This window comes from Falco rusticolus, chromosome 7 (genome assembly GCF_015220075.1).
Source record: "Falco rusticolus isolate bFalRus1 chromosome 7, bFalRus1.pri, whole genome shotgun sequence".
In the NCBI taxonomy this organism is placed as follows: Eukaryota; Metazoa; Chordata; class Aves; order Falconiformes; family Falconidae; genus Falco; species Falco rusticolus.
The window spans coordinates 11,844,740-11,863,977 of NC_051193.1; the positions used below are offsets into that span (position 1 = coordinate 11,844,740).

The 19,238-nt window shown below is 53.1% G+C and overlaps 2 protein-coding genes across 3 annotated transcripts in view; one reads left to right on the forward strand and one right to left on the reverse strand.

Annotated features, from left to right (window-relative positions):
* ACAN (aggrecan) overlaps nucleotides 1-11,802 on the forward strand; it is a 28,224-nt gene extending 16,422 nt beyond the window's left edge. The window contains exons 12-16 of the mRNA XM_037395890.1: nucleotides 8,050-8,208; nucleotides 8,692-8,774; nucleotides 9,121-9,265; nucleotides 9,846-10,028; nucleotides 11,467-11,802. Of these exons, the coding sequence (XP_037251787.1) occupies nucleotides 8,050-8,208; nucleotides 8,692-8,774; nucleotides 9,121-9,265; nucleotides 9,846-10,028; nucleotides 11,467-11,555 (659 nt within the window). The 3' untranslated portion in view covers nucleotides 11,556-11,802. The remainder of the gene's footprint in view (nucleotides 1-8,049; nucleotides 8,209-8,691; nucleotides 8,775-9,120; nucleotides 9,266-9,845; nucleotides 10,029-11,466) is intronic.
* A 980-nt stretch (nucleotides 11,803-12,782) lies between these two features.
* Nucleotides 12,783-18,094, reverse strand: HAPLN3 (hyaluronan and proteoglycan link protein 3). Of its 2 annotated transcripts, none has more exons than XM_037395889.1 (5): nucleotides 17,664-18,094; nucleotides 15,963-16,122; nucleotides 15,322-15,693; nucleotides 13,895-14,197; nucleotides 12,783-13,710 (listed from the first exon to the last, which is right to left on the reverse strand). In XM_037395889.1, exons 2-5 carry the CDS (start codon nucleotides 16,087-16,089, stop codon nucleotides 13,430-13,432), a joined length of 1,083 nt encoding a protein of 360 aa, XP_037251786.1. In that variant the 5' UTR covers nucleotides 16,090-16,122; nucleotides 17,664-18,094; the 3' UTR covers nucleotides 12,783-13,429. The 2 variants fall into 2 exon arrangements, with proteins under 2 accessions (XP_037251786.1, XP_037251785.1); XM_037395888.1 differs by lacking the exon at nucleotides 17,664-18,094 and adding an exon at nucleotides 17,117-17,657.
* Nucleotides 18,095-19,238: the final 1,144 nt, after the last annotated feature.

The window sequence follows — 19,238 nt, forward strand, 5'->3', positions numbered from 1 at the left end:
ATGTTAAGTTTTGTTTGTCTCTGCTGAAACAAGTTCATGAAGTCTGCTGCCTATGGCCCCAACAGAGATGAAGGTTAGAAGGCAAACAAGGAAAGGTCTTGGTGGGCTTTCCTTGTTCTTCACACCCTGGAAGTCTGAGGGATAGAGTTTTGTTGGTCCAGAGAAGATCAACCCAGAAGAAAAAATCTAGAAAATATTTACCTGATTCATAATGTTTGACCTGACGTGGAATGAAGACTATGCTCTCAGGAAGGAGTTGGAGGTACCAGTCCTGGCTTTGAGGGCAAGCAAAAGCACAAACCACTTGTGGCTGACCGGGTGTTTTGATGTCTCCTGGATATACTGTCTATTTTGCATCAGAAGTTTATTAGCTTAATTAAAGCCTTTCTCTGAAGAGGCAACCTAATGTCCATAACTAGCATTATATATAAGTCAGTTGACTTCCACACATAGTATTTTGGAGGCAGAGATGTCCTGAGTTCTCCTTCCATGAGAGTGTTGGACAAATCAACAGGTTCTCCTGGAAACTTGCTGTTCCCTGAATGAATGTAACTTTTTAAGGCTGTAGCAATATCTGCCCCTTCTGCAGCATGGAGACTTTGGTTTAACTGTTGTACTTAATCATTTCAGTGACTTAATTGCTAATTAATTAATTAAGTCACTAGCTGGCTATCTGAAGTTTGATGCCAGCATTTCACTTAAAATGTGTGAGAACTGTTTCCCCACCTCCCAGGAGCCTCTGAAAAGCAAATTTTATTTGTACCTGGATGACTTTATTTTTCCCTCAGTCTCTAGAAGGTAATTACCTAGCTGGTCTGATTCCCTGTTTAGATAATTGCACTTACAAGAAGCTTATAAAGAAAGGGTGAAGGGCTCAAAAGGGACTGTTGGCTGTCCCGAAAATGCCTTGTCCTTCTGTCTTACCTTTTCCTCTCTATGAAACAAAAATAGGAGTTTAAACCCGAGTGTATATTTCTAAACCAATTGCAGCTTCAGGAAAACTATACAGTTTGTTCAGGTTTGGGGTAATAGCATCCTCTCTGTTCACAAGCTGCTTTTTCTTAGTAGATGTTTTAAGCACAAAGCTGACCTTTTTTAATGGGTATTTTTGCTCGTCTTCCATACAGGCTGCCATTGAGAGAAATGCCCGGACTGTACTGTTTTAAAAGTGTTAGCACTGATTCTAGTATTGTCTTCTTAACTTGGGAAGAAGGATTTTAAAAGCATTTCCTTCTCACCACTGACGCTGCATGTTCACTTTTGCATGCCATTTACCTTCTGAGCAAAACCAGCACCAATCTATTTCTCTTTCATTTCTAAAGGATTTCTCTTTCCAATTTCCATGATCTAGTACAGAAAATTGTTTTCAAAGGCACTGGGAGAATACTTACATTGTGTTTAGTTGCACCAGAAGAAAATAGTTCTGACTAAATATAGTATGTAGCTGCAATGTAAAAGGAATCTTAGTAAGAAAATGGTGAAACAAATTCAAAGTTTGCATTGTAGCTGTGTAACTGCCCTTGCTTTCTCCAGCCAACAGTTTACATCTTCCAGATGCAAGACCCTGTTAACATCGGATATTTTGTTTTAATTGTTTTGTTGGGTTGTTTTAATCTAGAAGTTAGACCTTGGGTCCTGTTAGTAGCAAAAAATAGAAACTGTTGAGAAAACAGATTTGAATAATCTTTTGCAACTTCTGGGCAATATTAACTGCAGTACGAATCGTCTTCTAAAGTGCTGCTAATTTTGCATTATCCTCAAAAAGTGAGTTAATAATATGTTCTAAATGGGCTTCCTATGCTTGGCACTGCAAGGCATCTTCTCCCCTGTCTTTGTTTCAGAGCTGAAGCTCTGGAAAGCAAGGCTGCCTCTGTTCTGCATTCCATGCCACATCACTTGTCCTTTGTTAGGGCTGGGTAATAATAGAAGTAGTCTTGTCTTGTCGGTTGATAAGCATTTGAGCTGCATCTCAAAGCAGACTTTTTGAATGACTGCTCACCCAAGCAAATAAATAGCTCGTGTCTGCATAAGATCCTTGAGTGTCAAGCTACCCAGCAGCCGGTGCTGTGGAATCGGGAGCTTGCTCCATGCTGCGCAGAGCTGGCACACCTAGCGTGCAGTGGGCTTTTCAGCTGGCTGAAGATGTGTACAGTGATTTACTAGCCTCATCTAGCTCTAAACAATATGGAAGTGGACACGTTTATGGTATATAAAAGGTTATGAAGAAAATAGCTTTGTTGCATGATAGATGGGATTATTTTTTTTTAACTAGAGTTCTCACCTCCCATAAATATCACTTAGATGTGATATGCTAGAAACACCCACAAACTGACTTGCCATGGTATACAAAGACAACATCACTGCCAATTTTGCGATTTAGAACTTACTTTTCTAAAAGACCTCCAAGACGCAGATTTTCTGGGAGGACCAGCGACACTTCCTCCAGCCCACCAGATGTGTTTCAGTTTCTTGGTATCAGCTTGGTGAGGTGATTCTGCATCTAGATAGAGACAGGGTCACTGCTCCAACAGCCCAATGAGTTGAAGGAAGAGTCTGGTATTTATGATCATCGTGCGTTTAAAACATCTTCTCTTCAGCCATTTGCAGCATGCTTCTGGGAAGAAAACTTGCCTGTGTCTCACTTGTATTTGTTGTCTGTTTTTCCATCACTACCTACAAGTACACACCCTTTTTCTATGTGTGATATGTAAAAATATATGTGTATAAGTACAGAGATATATATAACATATATTATATGCAGAGATTTGTTTTTACAGCATATATAATATGTGCAATCATATTATGTACAATATCTGTAAAAGGAAATTCTGTTCCAGTGTTATTTTCCAGCTGGAAATTTGTGGCAATGACTTTGCACTTGTGTGCCTGCTCCCTTCTCTAAGACCAGGGATGGCAACTCACAGCAGGTCTCCTGCATCTCAGAAGAGATCTCGGATGTGCCAGTTTCTAGCCCACATGGCCAAAGACAGCTGAAGACTCATGATTCCCTGCTAAATGTTCCGCTTTAGCTTTTGTACGCGCTTCGTTCTCACTCCTGCAGCCTGCTGTCCACTTCGTGGAGCCTAACGGACAAATGAGAGCCTTTCCTTACTTGTTCAGCTGGAGCCCACTGGAGTCAACACAAACTTCTGCTGCCACTGCTGTTGGGAAGCCCAAGGGGCCTCTAGAGTTGTAATCATCCCTCAGGATACCTCACTTTCCTTTATGCTCTCTATCTTCTAGGAACTCCAAGTGTGACTAATAAGCCATACTCAGCCAAGTTCAGCTCCTCTCTTCTACTTAGGCCTGTGACCCCCATTTTGTTCTGGAAAGTCTCAAAGTATTTATTAGTGTCATGGAAACAGGAATTCTCTTCCTGTTGCAGTGAACAAAGAAATCCAGAAAGCATTCATGAGTACTTAGAAGGGCAATCCAGAGAAAAAAATACCTTCTCTCAGAGGAAAACTGCGAAACTGGAGTAAGAAGTTCATCGGCCATCTGAGGAATAATTGCATTGCTTGCAGTGATACAGCCTGAAATAAAAATGACAATCTTCTTGTTCCAAAGCACAAACGGATTTACCATCCAAGGTCAGAAGGAATTTTTTCCATCACTTAGGCACGTTATGGAACTTGTCAACTTTTAGTTAACATATCAGACATTAGCCACTGAGTGACCATGCAGTGACATAGGGTATAACATGCATCTGCTCACACGTGTCTAGGGACACTGAGCAGCTGGGCCACTGATCTTCAAGGAGACAATATCTGACTGAATATACCCCAACCAGAAGATGAACAGAGACCTTGCGGAGTCACTGCTCTGCTCTGGTATTTCCATAGCCAGCATGTCTATCATCTTTGAAAGTTTCCTCACTAACCCCTCTCATCCACAAGAAGAGCACGGAGAGTTAGTCAGCACCTCTAAAGCCTTACATTTCTTCTGACCATGAAAGAGAGAAACGTCTTGCATGAGGATCTAACCTGTCACCATTTAACCTAACTTGCGTGGATGTGCTCCCCCTTTTGTCCTCAGTCCTCCTCCTTGTTTCTGAACATCTCTGAAATCTCTCCGATTTGAATGACTCTTCCTCTGATTCCAAAGATCAATAAATAGGATTGAGGCTCAGTCTAGAGCGACACTGGGAGAAGAGCACAAGCTAGATTTTGCAGTATATAGATACAAACTGGCTACCTGTGGCCTTCTTCAGAGCATCTATTCTTCCTTCTTTCCTTCTGCCCCAAGATGACAGGGGGTGGAAGTGCTACCAAATGGTGGCATCTACTACCCAGGCTTGTGCTAATTAGCAAGTTGAGAAACATTGGAGTGTTGGGGAGTCAAACTCTTTCCATACCAACTTCTCTTTTTGCCTCCAGAAAAGCTAAAAGGATTTTAAGGGCTGTTCTATCTAGATGGCAAACTAGAAGTAGTTTCCTCCACCAAGATGGAGTCTACAGCTGGAAAAGACTTATCATCTTCTTCCACCCCCATCACAAGCAAAAAGGTGCATAGTGGGGACAGGTCTGGAGAAAATAGCACTGCATTCCAGTATTCTTCAGCAAGGAAGAGGCACCTATAGTTAGGCCTAAGATCCTCAAAGAGAAAAAATTTAGGGCCTCTGAACACCTTTGAACCCAGTTCTTTTCTTCTCTGCACTTTCTTCAACTTCACTGAGAAGAGATGTCTTGCCCCAGAACGTCATCTAAATTATGGTTAGGAAAAAACTAGTAGCGATCACTGGCAGCAAGGAAGACCAGTTAGGAGATAGAGATCTGTTTCAGGATGTTTCCATCACTTATGAACATTCCACATTTTCTTCCTCATAGACCCATAACTGGTGAAGACACAGACACAAGTTAACACACTTGATGCATCAGGCAGAGACAGCGGACAAGGAAGAGTTACCACAGCTGTCAAAGACACTGAGTGCTGTGTATTGGATACATCTTGCTGAGCTGGTACTGCTATCTTCAGAGTGGTGTTCAACCATCAAGTGACAGAAAGCCAATGTCTTCCTTGTAGGGTGGGTTGGGTCTCATGCCTTCATTCTTCCAGCAGCAGCAGTGGCAGTACGTTCTAAAATAAGACCCTAGAAACTCCCAAGTTTCCCCAAAACAACTGATATTCCATCCTAAACAAGCAAGGAAACAAGTTCTCCTGGTAGTTGAGTTGTCTGCCCAGAGCCCTAATGGAAGCCCTTGATTTCTTGCAGACACTGATGAGTGCCACTCAAGCCCCTGTCTGAATGGAGCTACCTGCGTTGATGGCATCGACTCTTTCAAATGCTTATGCCTTCCCAGCTACGGAGGGGACCTGTGTGAGATCGGTACGGCCTACCTGGCTTCAGCTAATCTTACTAACTGCTGCACGACCTTGTTGCCACCCTACCCCCAAAAAAAGCTGATCCCAAGTGGTCCCATTAGTCCTGCCCTCATCTCAGTAAGCTAACCTCTAACAGCAGCGTGAAGTACACTAGGGAAAAGCTTTGAGACTTTTCCTTATATATTTTAATTAGTTTGTTCGTCATGACACCATGTCTTTTAAGACACCTAAGCAGGAGCTTCTGGTGTCTTCTTCAACTTACTCTTTTTTAAGTTTCTCTAGTGAAGTTCCATACACATCATAACAATGTTGATCACACAAGTCACTGTCTCTCTGGGTCAAGGGTCTTTCTGTTCATCTGTAACAGTAAGGAAACATCTGAGTACATCCTCACCCCAGGCAAACTTTCTCTGCTAGACTGGAATTTCATAGAAGGATATTTCAACTGAGCCATGAAAAATGATTGTGTTTCTCTCTGTGAAGATGCAGCTGAGAGAAGCCTCATTCACTCCAGGAATCTCCACCAATTTGACACAGCATGACATTTTTGTCATCTTCAACGTAGCTTCCTGTGGCAAAATCAGCAGGGAATACACATCTTTGAGAGAATGTGAAGTGACCTATTTTTCCATCAAAATTAGGTACTCTGATCTGCACTAATACTTCTTTTTGTTTCTACAAGGAAATAAAAAGAGTTGAGCTTTTTTTTTTTCTTAAAGCTGGTGAAAGTCCAAACTTTTATCAGCTTAGCTGAGGGGAAGCTCTCCTGCCTTGCTCAAACAAAAGAGAAATAAGGTTGTAGTGTCTTCTTCACCTTGGCACAAGTAATGATAGTATATATTGGATTTTTCTCCTCCTCTTCCTCTTCATCTCTTTTTCTGCTTCCCATACAAACATTGGGAGCAGACCATAAGAAGGCAGTTCACAATCATTGGACCATCTGGGCAGGAATTGTGCTGCCTTAACATCAGTTTCCTAATGCAACCTAATCAGGCCCGTATTTACCCATCGTTGCTACCTGTTGTTGAAGATCCCTGTAATTCAACAAGAGGTTCTACCCTGCAGCTGCTTACAATCTTGTTTGGCCCAAGCCAGACTTAGTTTCCTCTGATTTATGGGCTCATGGTGCCTGGGGGCTATAGCCCGGGAGATGTAAGAGGAAGCCAGTGCCCCGAATTCAGTGGGGAGTATAAGCGTTCATTATTCCCGTGAGGCAGACCATCCTTTCTGTCAGTCTCCAAGAACAGCAGGACACCGTAGGTGGGCTCTGCTGTCTGTGCACACAGCCAATCTTTGTCACCATGACAGTGTCCCTGCCAGGGAACAAGATTTTTGCCATTATTTTCCAAGATGATTGCTGTCTCATTTCCCCATAAGTAACAGCTATGTAGGAAAGCGTGGCCTTTCTCCTAGGAAATGTCCTGCTGAGGATCTGTGCCATGTGCTGTCCCATCCCCAAAGCTGTGATGACAAGAGGTGGCATTCAAGCTGCTGGAAAAGAGTCTTAAATCTCAAAAGACGGAGCATGTTCTCTGCTCACCTTGTGCAAGCAATCTGCCTGCAAAGGCCAAGAATCCTTACAGCTTCAGCTGCTTCCAGATAATCCACGTGACCTGTTGAAGAAGGCAAGAAAATGTTTTTAGTGCCTCAGCAAACTATCAACCCTTCCAACATCTATGAAGGATCTGCAATCTTCAGTTCAAAGAACACCAGAAGGGTAGATTAGGAGGAATTACTGTGGCTGAAGGTGACAAGTGCTTTGACCTACCGAGTTTAACAAAGAAGAAAGAAATGAAGTACAGAAAACCTTACTGGAAAGGGAGAGAGGCATGAGGACTCATGAAAGCCTATCACTCCAAGATCAGCAAGTGCCTGAGAAAGGATGGTAGACAGGTATCTAAAAGGCTGAGACTAAACACATTTCATTTTCTGTTTCCTTCAGTCACATGGAGCAGATGTGTGGTGTTGCATTGCATGGAAGCTGCTGATGGTGTTTTCTGGTGGTTTCTCCATTGGCCTCTGCTCTCCCCACCTGTGGTTTTGCTTTTTTTAATTGATGGATTCTGCTCTTCAGTGTCTCTCAGATGGTAAAATATGTTCTGAAAAGTTGAGGAATTTCTGTACTTCCCTAGCCGCTTCCAAGCTTTTCCTTGAGATTTCATTTTCTCTCTCCACCATGCTAAGTTCCTGCCTCCATCTCTTTTCTCCCATCTCGGTAGGCTTGCTTCTCCTCCAGAGCCCCAGCACCACGTGATCCAACCATCCAAACCTGGGCTGTCCTCCCCTCTTTCATTTTCAACACATGTGTGTTGACCGTGGACAACTGGATTCAGATTTTGGAGTTTCTTTCCAAAGCAAGAAAACTCTGCAGGCCAGCACAACTGGGAAGAGAGGTGTTCCTGCTTGGTCTGTTCCTCAAGAACAGAGTCCATGACACAGGGATTGAATTGCTCAGGAATAAGTTTGCACCACTGAAGTTTTCTCATAGCACTGGCCATGTTACTGCAAACACGGGGTCTTCAACACAGGTTCCCCTCTGTGTGTGTGTGTGTGTGTCTTGGATGCCTTCTGATAATTTCCCCTGGGATTTCCCATAAGGGTTTGCTTTTTAGTGGAAGTGACCATGTGTTGTCCCATGCCATAAGAGCATGAGCTTCTAAGAGGTGAGTTGGAAGACTTCCAGACCCATGCACCAACTCCTTTTCATCCCTCCTTTGTGTGTTTCAGACCTGGAAAACTGTGAGGAAGGCTGGACCAAGTTCCAGGGCCACTGCTACAGGCACTTTGAAGAGAGGGAGACTTGGATGGATGCAGAGACCAGATGCCGACAACATCAAGCCCACCTGAGCAGTATCATCACCCCAGAGGAGCAAGAATTTGTGAACAGTGAGTGCTGAGGGCAGCCTGAGGCTAGGCAGGGTCCTTCCATTAGACTCCAAGTCTATGGGCAGATTCATCCAGAATGACATAAAAACCACAGTTTCCCCCACTGGTGTGTACATATTTCCTGATGAGGCCTCACCCTTGCGTGGGAAAGGAAGAACCTTGAGCCATGAGACAGAAGAGGGCCCTTTCTTGGCTAGGCGAGATCTTTGCTCTGACCACATTGCTGATGTGGCTTGTTCACAACGTGTTCACTTGATGCAACAAGTACGGTGACCCATGTCAGCGTGGGTGGATTCACGCTCATGGCATGCTGAGTGGGGAGGGAGATGGACAAGCATGATGCAGGGCAAAAGGGACATTGGGGGCTAGTGACTGGGAAGGAACTGAATGACTCAGAGGTGACAGGGACAGCTGAGATGGTAAAGAAACATAAGGTGTAGGGGAACCATGATCCACTCTCCTCTCCCCCTCTGGCTCTTCCAGGCCATGCACAGGACTACCAGTGGATCGGCCTCAGTGACAGAACTGTCGAGAACGACTTCCGCTGGTCCGACGGACACCCCCTGGTGAGCCCACGGCCCGCGGTGCGGGCAGGCACTGGCTTTCGGTGGGGGAAGAGGTTCCCCTTGGGTGGGAAGAGCCCTGTGAGTTACGTGCTGAGCGCTTTGGTTGAGCATTGAGTGGAGGCAGCCCTAAACTTTGTATGGCTCATGGTTTTTCCAAGCCTCTAGTAAAGCTGCTCAGCTAAAGCTCCTGGGCACCATCACAATAGAAATAACCGCTGCAGTAGCAGTGCTGGCAACCCATGGTCTTTGCTGGTGAGAGGCATGGGGAAGGCAGCAGCAAGGATGAAGGAGGGAGCAGGAGAGGGAAGAGCTCAACCTTAGGCGAAGGGCTTTCCTCTCTCTGCAGCAATTTGAGAACTGGCGGCCCAACCAACCCGATAACTTCTTCGCGGCGGGTGAGGACTGCGTTGTGATGATCTGGCATGAGCAAGGCGAATGGAATGACGTTCCCTGCAACTATCACCTCCCTTTCACTTGCAAGAAAGGAACAGGTCAGTATGCTGTGCTGCGCCAGCAAGGATGGGGGGCTCAGGCAGTGGCTGCGGGGCTGGAGTGGCACCCCCCAGTGCACATGAATGTGGGTTTTGTCACTGCAAAGGGTGGTCAAAGAGGCTGAAGGCAATAACAATAGAAGTTGGCCAAGGCTTTAGAAGAAAGTTTCCCAACAGCTTGAAAACAAGTAAGATGAGCCACCAAGGATGGGGTTTCGCACCCCCAGGCAGAGCCGTACCCTGGCTGCAGCATCACTCCTGCACACCAGCTCCATGCCCTCCCACAGAGGCAAGTGGCTGCTTTAATGCCTGGCCCTTGCTGCTTTCTCCAAGAGGCAGGAATGGAACCCAGAGGCAGACCACTGCTTAATTTCAAGGCCACAGGATTTCCATATACCCCTGCCCCTACTTGTTTGTGGACAGAGGCAATCTCAGAGGGATTTAAATTTTTTCGTGTGGGAGTGTCAAGGCTGTGGATGCCCAGCCTGTGCTAGGCAGGCAGGAGCTGCCCGGGTGCAAGCTGCTCGCTCAGCCAGGCAGGACCCCTCGAGCTCTCCGTGTCTCTACCCATCTCCTGCAGTGGCCTGTGGGGACCCCCCCGTGGTGGAGAACGCCAGGACCTTCGGTCGGAAGAAAGATCGCTACGAAATAAACTCCATGGTGCGGTACCAGTGCAACCAAGGCTACATCCAGCGCCACGTGCCCACGATTCGGTGCCAGCCCAACGGGCAGTGGGAGGAGCCACGGATATCCTGCACAAACCGTACGTCTCAGTCGCTTTCCCTTTGGGTTAGGGCTGATGCATCCCTGCAGCTGGAAGGAGGAGCTGGGAATGAGAGGGACATTGTCTTGGGGTGCACTTCAGCTCTGAGCCAGGCAGAAAGGGACATCATAGTCCCCTTTGCTTGTTGAAAGATCCCCTGTGATGGGGCAGTGGGAGCTGGCATCTTCTGGGCAGGTGTGCACTACGGGGGCTGGCCAGAGGGACAGCCCAGGCAACAAGGAGCTTACCAAGGGCCCAGGCTGCTTAAAGGAAGGAGAGGAAGAGAAACAGTTTCTGAAAAGGGTGAGTTTTGGCACCACCTGCATCAGCAGAGAGAATAGAGGCAGGGAGCTGTGGTCCCCCTCAGCCCTTCCCTGGCATCCCCCTGCCCTGGGAGCAGACGGGAGCCCTGTGGCAAAGCTAAGCCAAGGGACAGGGATCCCGACCCTTCTCCTGTCAGGCCTCCAGCTGACAGCAGCCATCCCTCTCCCACTGGTGTCCCAGACCACTCCCACGGCTGCCTACACCCACATCCCATCCCTGCTCGCCTGCAGCTTCCCAATAATTTCGTCGGTCTCAGCTAAATCACATCTGACCAGTGGCCTCCTTGCCAGGTCCTGGTCCAGCTGGGCAATTCCAGCTAAAGCAACGGTCCCACAGCCAGGAAAAGTTGATATGAGCTTAAGGGACAAACCTCTGCCCCAGGGAGGAGACGGAAGGAGGAGGGATGGAGGAGGTGTCCAAGGCGGCTGTGTGGTGCAGACCGCTGATTCCCTTGGCTCTGCTGCAGACTCAGAGAGCTGCAGGCTGCTCCCACCATGGTCTGCCAGCAATCAGGAGACCTAGGCTGTTCCCAACCAGCTTTTGCTGTTTCCATGAAAATCCTCCTGCAATCATCACGCTCTGGAGTGGTGCCAGCCTTGAGGGAGACTAGCAGCAAAGATCAGGCAGAAACCTTGTCCCTGCCAGCCAGACGGGTCTGTTTCCCCTCCTGAGCCCCGAGCACATCCCACCCCTGATGGCTATTTCCCTCCCTGTCCCAGCGGATTGGGGATTGACTGGTAGGACAGTGGGAGAGATGGGGAAGTGGTCCCCATGCTCACCCTGTTGGCAGAGCTGCCCTCCCAGCAGGGCATGGGGAAGGGATCGGACAGGCATCCGCAGGGAGGATGCTCCTGGCCAGGCTTTTGGAAAGCACCGGCCACCTTCACCCCTGGGTGAAGCAAACCCCAGCCACAGGGGCGAGAGGAGGGCTGGCTGTGCAGGGGCAAGCAGGCTGGTGCCAGGGCACACACAGCCGCCTGCCCAGCAGCGCTGCCTGCGCCTGCCCGTGTTTCTCCAGGGAGCCAGGGGCTGGGGCAGCCAGGGCGGGACAAGCAGCATCTCTGTCCTGGCTCCTGCTAACAAGGTGTCTTTTCTTCTGCTCCCTCTTCCGCAGCCTCCAACTACCAACGCAGGCTATACAAGAGGAGCCCCAGGAGCCAGTCAAGACCCAGTGGTAGAGCCATGCACAGACCCACCCATTAGAGCGGGGCGAGAGAGACCAAGGGGGAAAGCGAGAAAAAGAGATTTTTAATGGAACAGTTATATTAACAGAGTCAATTTCTTCTTCTTCTTGTTGCTTTTTTGTCATATAAGGAAAAAAAATTATATTAAAAACAAACCCACCTTTGTGTATATATATAAAAAAAAAATTAATGTTTTCCAAGCACCAAAGCAAAGCGAATTAGATCTCAGCATTTTTACTAACCGTCCGGTTCCAATTATCTTCATGCCTTCGGGGACAGGGGGGGGGGGGGGTTTGCAGAGGGCAGGGGGTTAAGTTAAATAATAAAGATGATTATTTTTTCCTGATTTTATCCACGAACAATGTAATTATTTCTGTTATTTAATCTCCAGGGTGAACAGCACCTTTTGGGGTTTTGTGTTTGTTTTTTTTCCAGAATCCTCCTACTGCTGCAGCACGTCAGGGCGGGTGGGGAGGGCCGGGGGGCTGCGGTGGAAGGAGCTGTGGGAGGAGGGAGGCGAGGGGATGCTGAGACCCAGGACCAGGGTGCTGGGGACTGTGGCCCCTCTCTACTTCCTCACCGCCCCCTGCAGCGCAGCACCCATCCCGGGACAACGTGCTCTTTCCAGGGGACCGTGCGGGGCACCAGCGTTCCCTGCACCTATTTATATTTTTGAACATATCCTATTTTGAAAGAACGATAAATAATAAAGAGAGTGAAATCGGAATGGGCACTTTGTCAGTGTTGTTTTTGTTAGGCAGGGCGGGTGTCTGTCTGGGCAGGGGGAGGTCTCCCATGGCAAGGCAGCAGGGAAGGGGTGAGCAAACAGAGTGCTCCAGGCTACGTGGGACCAGCTCAGCCCCAGCCAGCACCAAAGGGTCCTGCCCTGGGGACAATGGAGGTCCGGGGGAATTCCCAAGCTCCAACCAAAGAAGGATCCTGGAACAAAACAACACCTCCCTGTTCAGCTCTCGCCCCAGGAGGGGATTAACACACGTACCTAAAACCATCCCCAGCAGAAGCTGCCTCACCCTCCAGCTTTCAGTCCTGACACCCAGGGGGTTAATTAACACTCATTAACGAGGGAGCACCAGGCCCTTGCAGGAGCTCAGGTGGGCAAAGACATGAGACGGTGCTCAGCCAAGGATGAGACAGTCCCCGGTGCCCAGCCAGGGATCCCCAAATCCTCTCACTGTGGCAGACTCCTCTCTCGTGCTGGGACAGAGATGGGACACAGCCACATCCCTCCAGGGCATTCTCCACCAATTTATTAGAAGAGGTCCAGCAAAATACATCTTTTCATAACCAAATGCTTGAAGAAGAAGGCACCAGAGTTCAAGTGGAGTCCGAGCGAGAGGCACACGGAGATAAGGCACTGGCACTCCCACAGGGACAGGCACACCGTCATCCTTCAGCAGGATGGGGAGGGGGGGCTGGAAGAGGGGCCAGGATGCAACAGAGACACCTGCTCTCTGCCTCTGGCCAAATCCAGCCTCGCCTCGCTCCCACCCCATGAGCTCACGGGCAGGAGTAGCCTGGAAGGGCAGGCGGGTGTCAGTGACATGCTGCCACCATGGGAAGGGGCCACCACCCACAGGGTGGCAGAGACCAATTGGGGTGGCAGCAGCCCATGGGGATCATTCTTGCACGGACCCCATGCCAGGGACAGTCCAGCACTGCCCCAGCTGGCAGCCACCCCAAGCAGCTGCATGTGCCAGCTGCTGAGCAAGATGTGGAAAATATAAAGGAAGGAAACAAAATAAAACAAAAAGAAGCCTCCCCCCGCCATCCCACCGCCCCCTAGTCACCCCCAAAACAGCCCTGGGAAATGCCAAACACCAGGCACCGTCAGGCTGGAAACATCCTCTGGCCAAGAAGGAACCCTCCGGCTCCTTATCTTTCCTTGTAGCAGAAGACCCCAAACCTGCCCTGGCTGGGGAAGCCGAAGCTGCGGACACCGGGCTCCTCGGGGCCGCAGTTGGCTCGGGGCTTGGCAATGGGGTAGCGGACGCTGCCGTCTGCCAGCCAGCCAGCATCGCAGCGGTCCAGCCCCAGGAACTTCCAGGCAGAGTAGAGGTGCCCCACTCGGGCAATCTCAGCCCCTGCGTCCTGGCAGCTCTGCTTGGCCTCTTCCAGCGTCATTCCAGCCAGGCGGTCCAAGTAGAAAATCTCTCCTAGAGGGAGAGGGGAGCAAGAAAAGGGAGTGTCAGTGCTCAGCATCCTCCGGAGCATCCCCATCTGGAGCATCCCTGCCTAGAACATCCCCACCCAGGCTGTGCCCTAAGAGGGAGGGATTCCACCAACAGGACATAGCATCTTCCCCAGGATGCCACCCCCAGCCCATGGCCCAGCACCCACCTCTAAGCGCAGAGGAGAAGCAGAAGGCATCGAAGCGGTGCAGGTGCCGGTGGCGCGGGCCGTAGCTGCGGATGCCTGGGGCAAGGTGCAGCCCACCACAGGGCTTGCGGGGCAGACGGATGGGGTACTGCACAGTGCCATCAGCCAGCCAGCCCGCATTGCACCAGTCCAGCCCCTCGCTCCAGGCCTGGAAGAGCTGGTTGAAGGTGGCGAGGATGGCACCTTGCTCCTGGCATGCTCGCTCAGCTTCATGGAAGTTGAGCCTGTACTGCCCGCGGGGAGGCTGGTAAGGGAACACCACACCTGGGGGCAGACAGGGTGGGTGCTCAGGCGGCTCCATGGGCAGCGCCCCCCCCCCCGCCCCCCGGGGCCACCCCCAAAGGGGTCCCCATCCCATCCCAAATTCAGGCTCTGGGACAGGGACTACCCCAGGGTGGCACAGGCCAAGGCACAGGCATGCGGGGATGGTGCTGCTCTGGGCATGCAGGCACCAGCGGCGAGTTGCCAGCGACATCTGGTGGCACAGGGACATGGGGGCTTGGTCCTGGGGATACATGGACCACCCTTGTGGGGCAGCACCTGCACATACAGGGATGCACAGACTATGATAATGGGGGTGCAGGGACCATCACTACGTTGTATGGACCACAGCCCTGGGGACACACAGACAGTGGTCCCAAGGGAGGCATGTACCACCGCTGTGGGGATGGAGACACCGTTGTCATGGGGATGCACAGGCTACAGGAACAGGGACACAAGGACCCACATCACGGGGATGTATGGGCCGCAGTCCCAGGGACACACGGACCACCATCGTGGGGTGGATGCACTGCTGTCATGGGGATGGATGGACCACAGGAACATGTGCACCACCACCATAGACCACAGTCACAGGGACTGGTGGGGACAAGCCACCATGGCAGGCAGGGCCCACAGGCAGGTGTGGACAGGGCACAAGGGGGACGTTTCCACAGCTCTGAGCTTGCCTGTGGAGCCAGGGCTGAGTCAGTTCCCTCATGACAAGTGAGCAAGAGGGGTTGGACCAGTCACCAAGGTTCATCACAAGATGCATGGGGATACTCAGAGCTGGGAGGCAAGGGGGTGGCTGCACATGATGCAGCACAGTGGGAAGATGGGTGGATAAAAGCAGGAAATGTTGCAGCCACGGGGTCACCCCCAACTCTGACTCCACAGTAGTATTCCCAGCATCCCAACTGGGCAGTCTGCTCTGTGCTCACTTGCTGCTGAGACCCCACAGTCAGACAGCCCCAAGCCACCACGCCATCACACCAAGCATCCCAGACTCTTCCCATGACTGCACTCCCTGACCCCCCACATCACTACCTCCCTCGAGGAGGGGGTGCCACAGGAAGGCCAGGCGCTCTGGCTTTGTGCAGGATATCATGTGGTCCCCAACATGCCCCTACCTTGCAGCCGGAGGTCCACCACATCGCTCTCATCCTCCAGCCCATCAATGACCTCACAGCGGTATTTGCCATCATCCTGCAAGCGCACATCACTGATGACCAGTGAGGCCTCATGTCGCCCAGCCTGACGGAGGTGAGCACGGCCCTGGAAGTTCCCGAAGGCCACGTAGGTCTTCCCGATGGCCACCAGCACATCCTGCTCCTTAGTGTAGTCATCCCGCAGCTTGGACCACTTGATGCGGATCTTGCGCTTGGCTTCCTGGTCAGGCTCGTAGTGGTACTGGCAAGGCAGGGTGACATTGGTGCCACTGGAGCTGTAGACAGGGTCTTTAGGGGTGTCCACTATCAGTTTGGCTCCATTGAAGTAAACCACTGGGGACAGGGAGGGAAAGCATGATGAGCAGGTCAGGATCCAGGGCCAGGCAGCGTCCCCAAACCTCCCTGCAGCCACTCTGTTCCCTCCATCCAGCCACATCCTTTTCTGCCTGCGCATCCCATAAGCATCCCCCAAGCATCCATGGAGCGTCCCCGCCTACTCCTCTGGGCCCCACATCCCCCCCAAGAGATGGGTCCCAGCCCCATCCAGAGGCAGCCAACCTGCCGGTCCCCCTTTCCCCCAGCCCTGCCAATCCCCAATATACCTTTCTCCTGCCCACTGCCCTTGTCGTTCATGATGTGGTTGTAGTAGAAGCCGTTGTAGAAGGGGTGGTGGGAGCTGCTGCCCAGCCGCAGCAGGGTGGCCTCCAGGAGCAGCGGGAGCAGCAGCATGGCTGGGGAGCGAGGCCAAACCCTGAGCCCGGGCTGCGGAGGGGGAAAGGGCTGCCGTAACACCCCAAAATACCCAGGAGCGCCCCAGCGCATGTGGTGCCAGGCAGACCCCATCACAGGGGTGCAAGGAGAGGGGTGGGAAGAGCTGGCAGAGGAGATCGCCTGCAGGGGAGGGTGCAGGCAACCTAAGCCATGGCCCCAGGCCTGTCCCACAGCCAGGACTCCCAGTCCCCTCCATCCTCCTCCTCCCGCCTGGGTCACACCACGCACCACCACGTTTGCTGCTGTGGCCCATTGGGGCTTGTGGAGCTGCGACTAAGCTGGGGATGGGACAGACAGGGGAAACAGGATCTCAGGGCATCCTTTGAAGAGGGAGCACTGGGAAAACATCACATAGGGGGTGCAGCAGAAGTGGCTGAGCCCTGCTGCAAGCCGCAGGCTCGGTTTACAGAGGCAGCCAAGCGTGCAGCCCAGCCAAGGAGGGAAGGAGAGAGCTCGGGGCTGCCTCCGCTGCCCTGCCACCGGACAAAGCCCAGCAGCACCCAGCTGGCCTGGCCGAGGACCCCCGGCTCTGACCCAGGGCTGCCGCTTTGTGCCACAGACACAGCTGGCACCGACTCCATGCAGGACTTTTTGCTCTCGTACTATGTCCCCTGAATGAGAGGCCGCCCGGCTGCCCCACGGCACTGGAGATCCACACTGCCCCAAGCTCTGGGTGCCCCAGGCACCCAAGGGTGCGCTGCACGGGGCTCACCCAGGGCAGCTCACAGCAGTTATTTGCCAGCCTGTGAGCTTTCCCAGAGCCGGCAGAGGGGGCCCGGCGCCCAGCAAGCCTCCGGCAGCCCCCCTCCAGGCTTGAGATGGATCTGACATACGTGCCCCCTGCTCAGACAAGGTTTAGGAGTGCCTGCAGAGGTGCCCCAGGCCAGGGGGGCTGGGGGAGTGTGGGTGCTCTCCCCCAGCAGGGTCCAATATGGGGTACCGTGGTGGTGTCCAGGGACTGGGGTGTGCAACCGGCTGCTCTCACCATGGGTTGCTCACTCCTGGGCTCTCCTCCGCAGTCGGTACCGCTGCTCACCTTCCTGTGGGGTGCAGCCCACGCTTGTCACCCGCGGCTGTGTGCGGAGGCGGTGCTGGAGGGCGCGGGGTGCACCCACCCGACGCCAGCACAGCCCCGGGAGCCAGCGGCAGCGGCGTGCGGCACCGCAGGCACTGGAGCCTGGGCAGCACGCCGCCACGTGCTGCCCGCCGCAGCGGGCTGGGCTCGAGGCACCCACAGCCTCGCACCTCGGTTTGGGGGGCAGCAGCCCCGGACCCCCTGTGCCCCCAGTGCCTAGCCACCCCGCAGAGCCCAGCATTGCGCTGATGTGCTGGGGGGGGCCAGCATCCTCAGCAGTGCTAGTGAGCATCGTGCTGCAGCACCCACCGTGGTCATGCCTGGCACATTCCGTGGCGATGCCCGGCACCCTCCGTGGTGATTGCCATCCCTCCCTGCCCTCCAGGCATGCAGGGTGCCCGCCACCCCGGGGTGCCAGCCCTCTCCAGCCCTGGCTCCGGGGCCAAGCCCTACTCACGCTGAGTTTCAGGCAGGCTGCAGGCAGGCGTGCTGGCAGGCTGCAGGCAGATGCACTGTGTTTAGGGCTCTTGCAGGGCTGAGAGGAAGCAGCTCCAGGGCCTGCCTCTTAAAGGGAAACACACGCCTTTCCCAACCCCCTGCTCACAGCCTGGAGATGGGGTGGGTGCCCCCGGGCCCCCGCCTGCCCTCCATGCCTGGGCAACCACCTCACCGTGGGCCTGCAGGCTGCCTGCATGCTACCCACATGCTGCCCGCACGCCTCCTCTGTGATGTGCCAGCTGCCAGCATTGCCCCCAGCAGCAGGGAGTGGGGTGCCCCAGTGGGGCTGGTGGGACCGCATGCAAAGCCCTGGTGAAGCCACAGTGCCAGGGGAGAAGAGCCATCCTTTACCCCATGTCCCAGCAGGGGCACTGCCTGCCGTCCCCAGGCAATGGTGGTGTTAAACACGCATGGCAGGAGCACCACGGGCAGGAGCAGGAGCGGATGGGGATGGGTGGGCTATGGCCGGGGGTGGGCTGTGCCCAGGGTGTGCAGGCAGCGTCTGCCTGCTCTGGGGGCCAGGGAAGGCAGCTGAGCTGCGGAGTTCAGCCTCTTCAGGGTCCACGTGTGGCTGTGGGGGCAAAGCAGAGGCACAGAAACCAGGGCAAAAGCTTTGGGGTGCCCAGTAGCACCCATCTGAGAAGGCGTCGCTCCTAGGCTTGGGTGATGCCTTCCATGCCAGCTCCCCCTGGCACACACCCATGCAGGTCCAGCCCTGAGGAAGGGCAGCACAGCAGCAGCACAGCCGGGGATGCCGGTCTGGGGGTGGCCGAGCACACGAAGGAACCACAGACCAGCGTGTGCCCTGACCTGGCGACCCACCACCCCGGCCCAGCCCGCCGCTTCGCCCCCCGCTTTGTTGTTTTATGGCAAGGAAATGAGGCATGGGGGCCCCGGTCCGGCTCTTGCCGCGTGGAACGGCGTCAAGCCGGAAAGAAAACAACTCGTGTAAAAAAATAAACTGACCCAGGGCTGGCTGTGGGGTGAAGGGGGACGGGACCCCCTCCCAACAGCCCCCCAGCAGGGTGCATTTGGGGTGCAATCTTGTCTGCCAGCCGCCCCCATGCTGATAGGGAGCAGCCAGCATGGAAATCGTGTTATCTGCCACCAGCACCAGCCTGGCAGCCCCCGTCCCCCATGGGAAGCCCAAACCGGGAATGGCTGTGGGACCCAGGTTCTGGAGGCACTGCCCTTCCTTGCTCTCCTTTTCCCTGCACATCAGGGCCTGCCAGCCCTCCCGGAGGAGGGACACAGCAGCGCCAGGCTGCCCAGGGACACAGGAGTGTGACGGCCGGGCACACTGCCCGCTTGCCTGCTAGGAGCGGGCTGCTCCGCAGCCCACAATGAAGGGGCGATTAAATCTCCCGGTGCAGCAGCACGAGGCTGCTGTGCTGCCTACATCCCGGCCAAGGGTCCCCAGTTCCCCCAGCCCTGCCACATGGCCGGAGGAGGTGGTGGGACGGATGGCATCCCTGCTGCATCCCAGCTGCATCCCAGCCACCCGTACCCCTCTGCAGTTGCTTGCCCAAGTTAC

Excerpts from the sequence above, each read along its gene's own strand:
- HAPLN3 (XM_037395888.1), bottom strand. Across the intron at positions 15,694-15,962 it reads GGGCAGTGGGCAGGAGAAAG|TGGTTTACTTCAATGGAGCC; the intron begins GTATATTGGGGA and ends CCCTGTCCCCAG. Across the intron at positions 14,198-15,321 it reads GGTGGACCTCCGGCTGCAAG|GTGTGGTGTTCCCTTACCAG; the intron begins GTAGGGGCATGT and ends GTCTGCCCCCAG.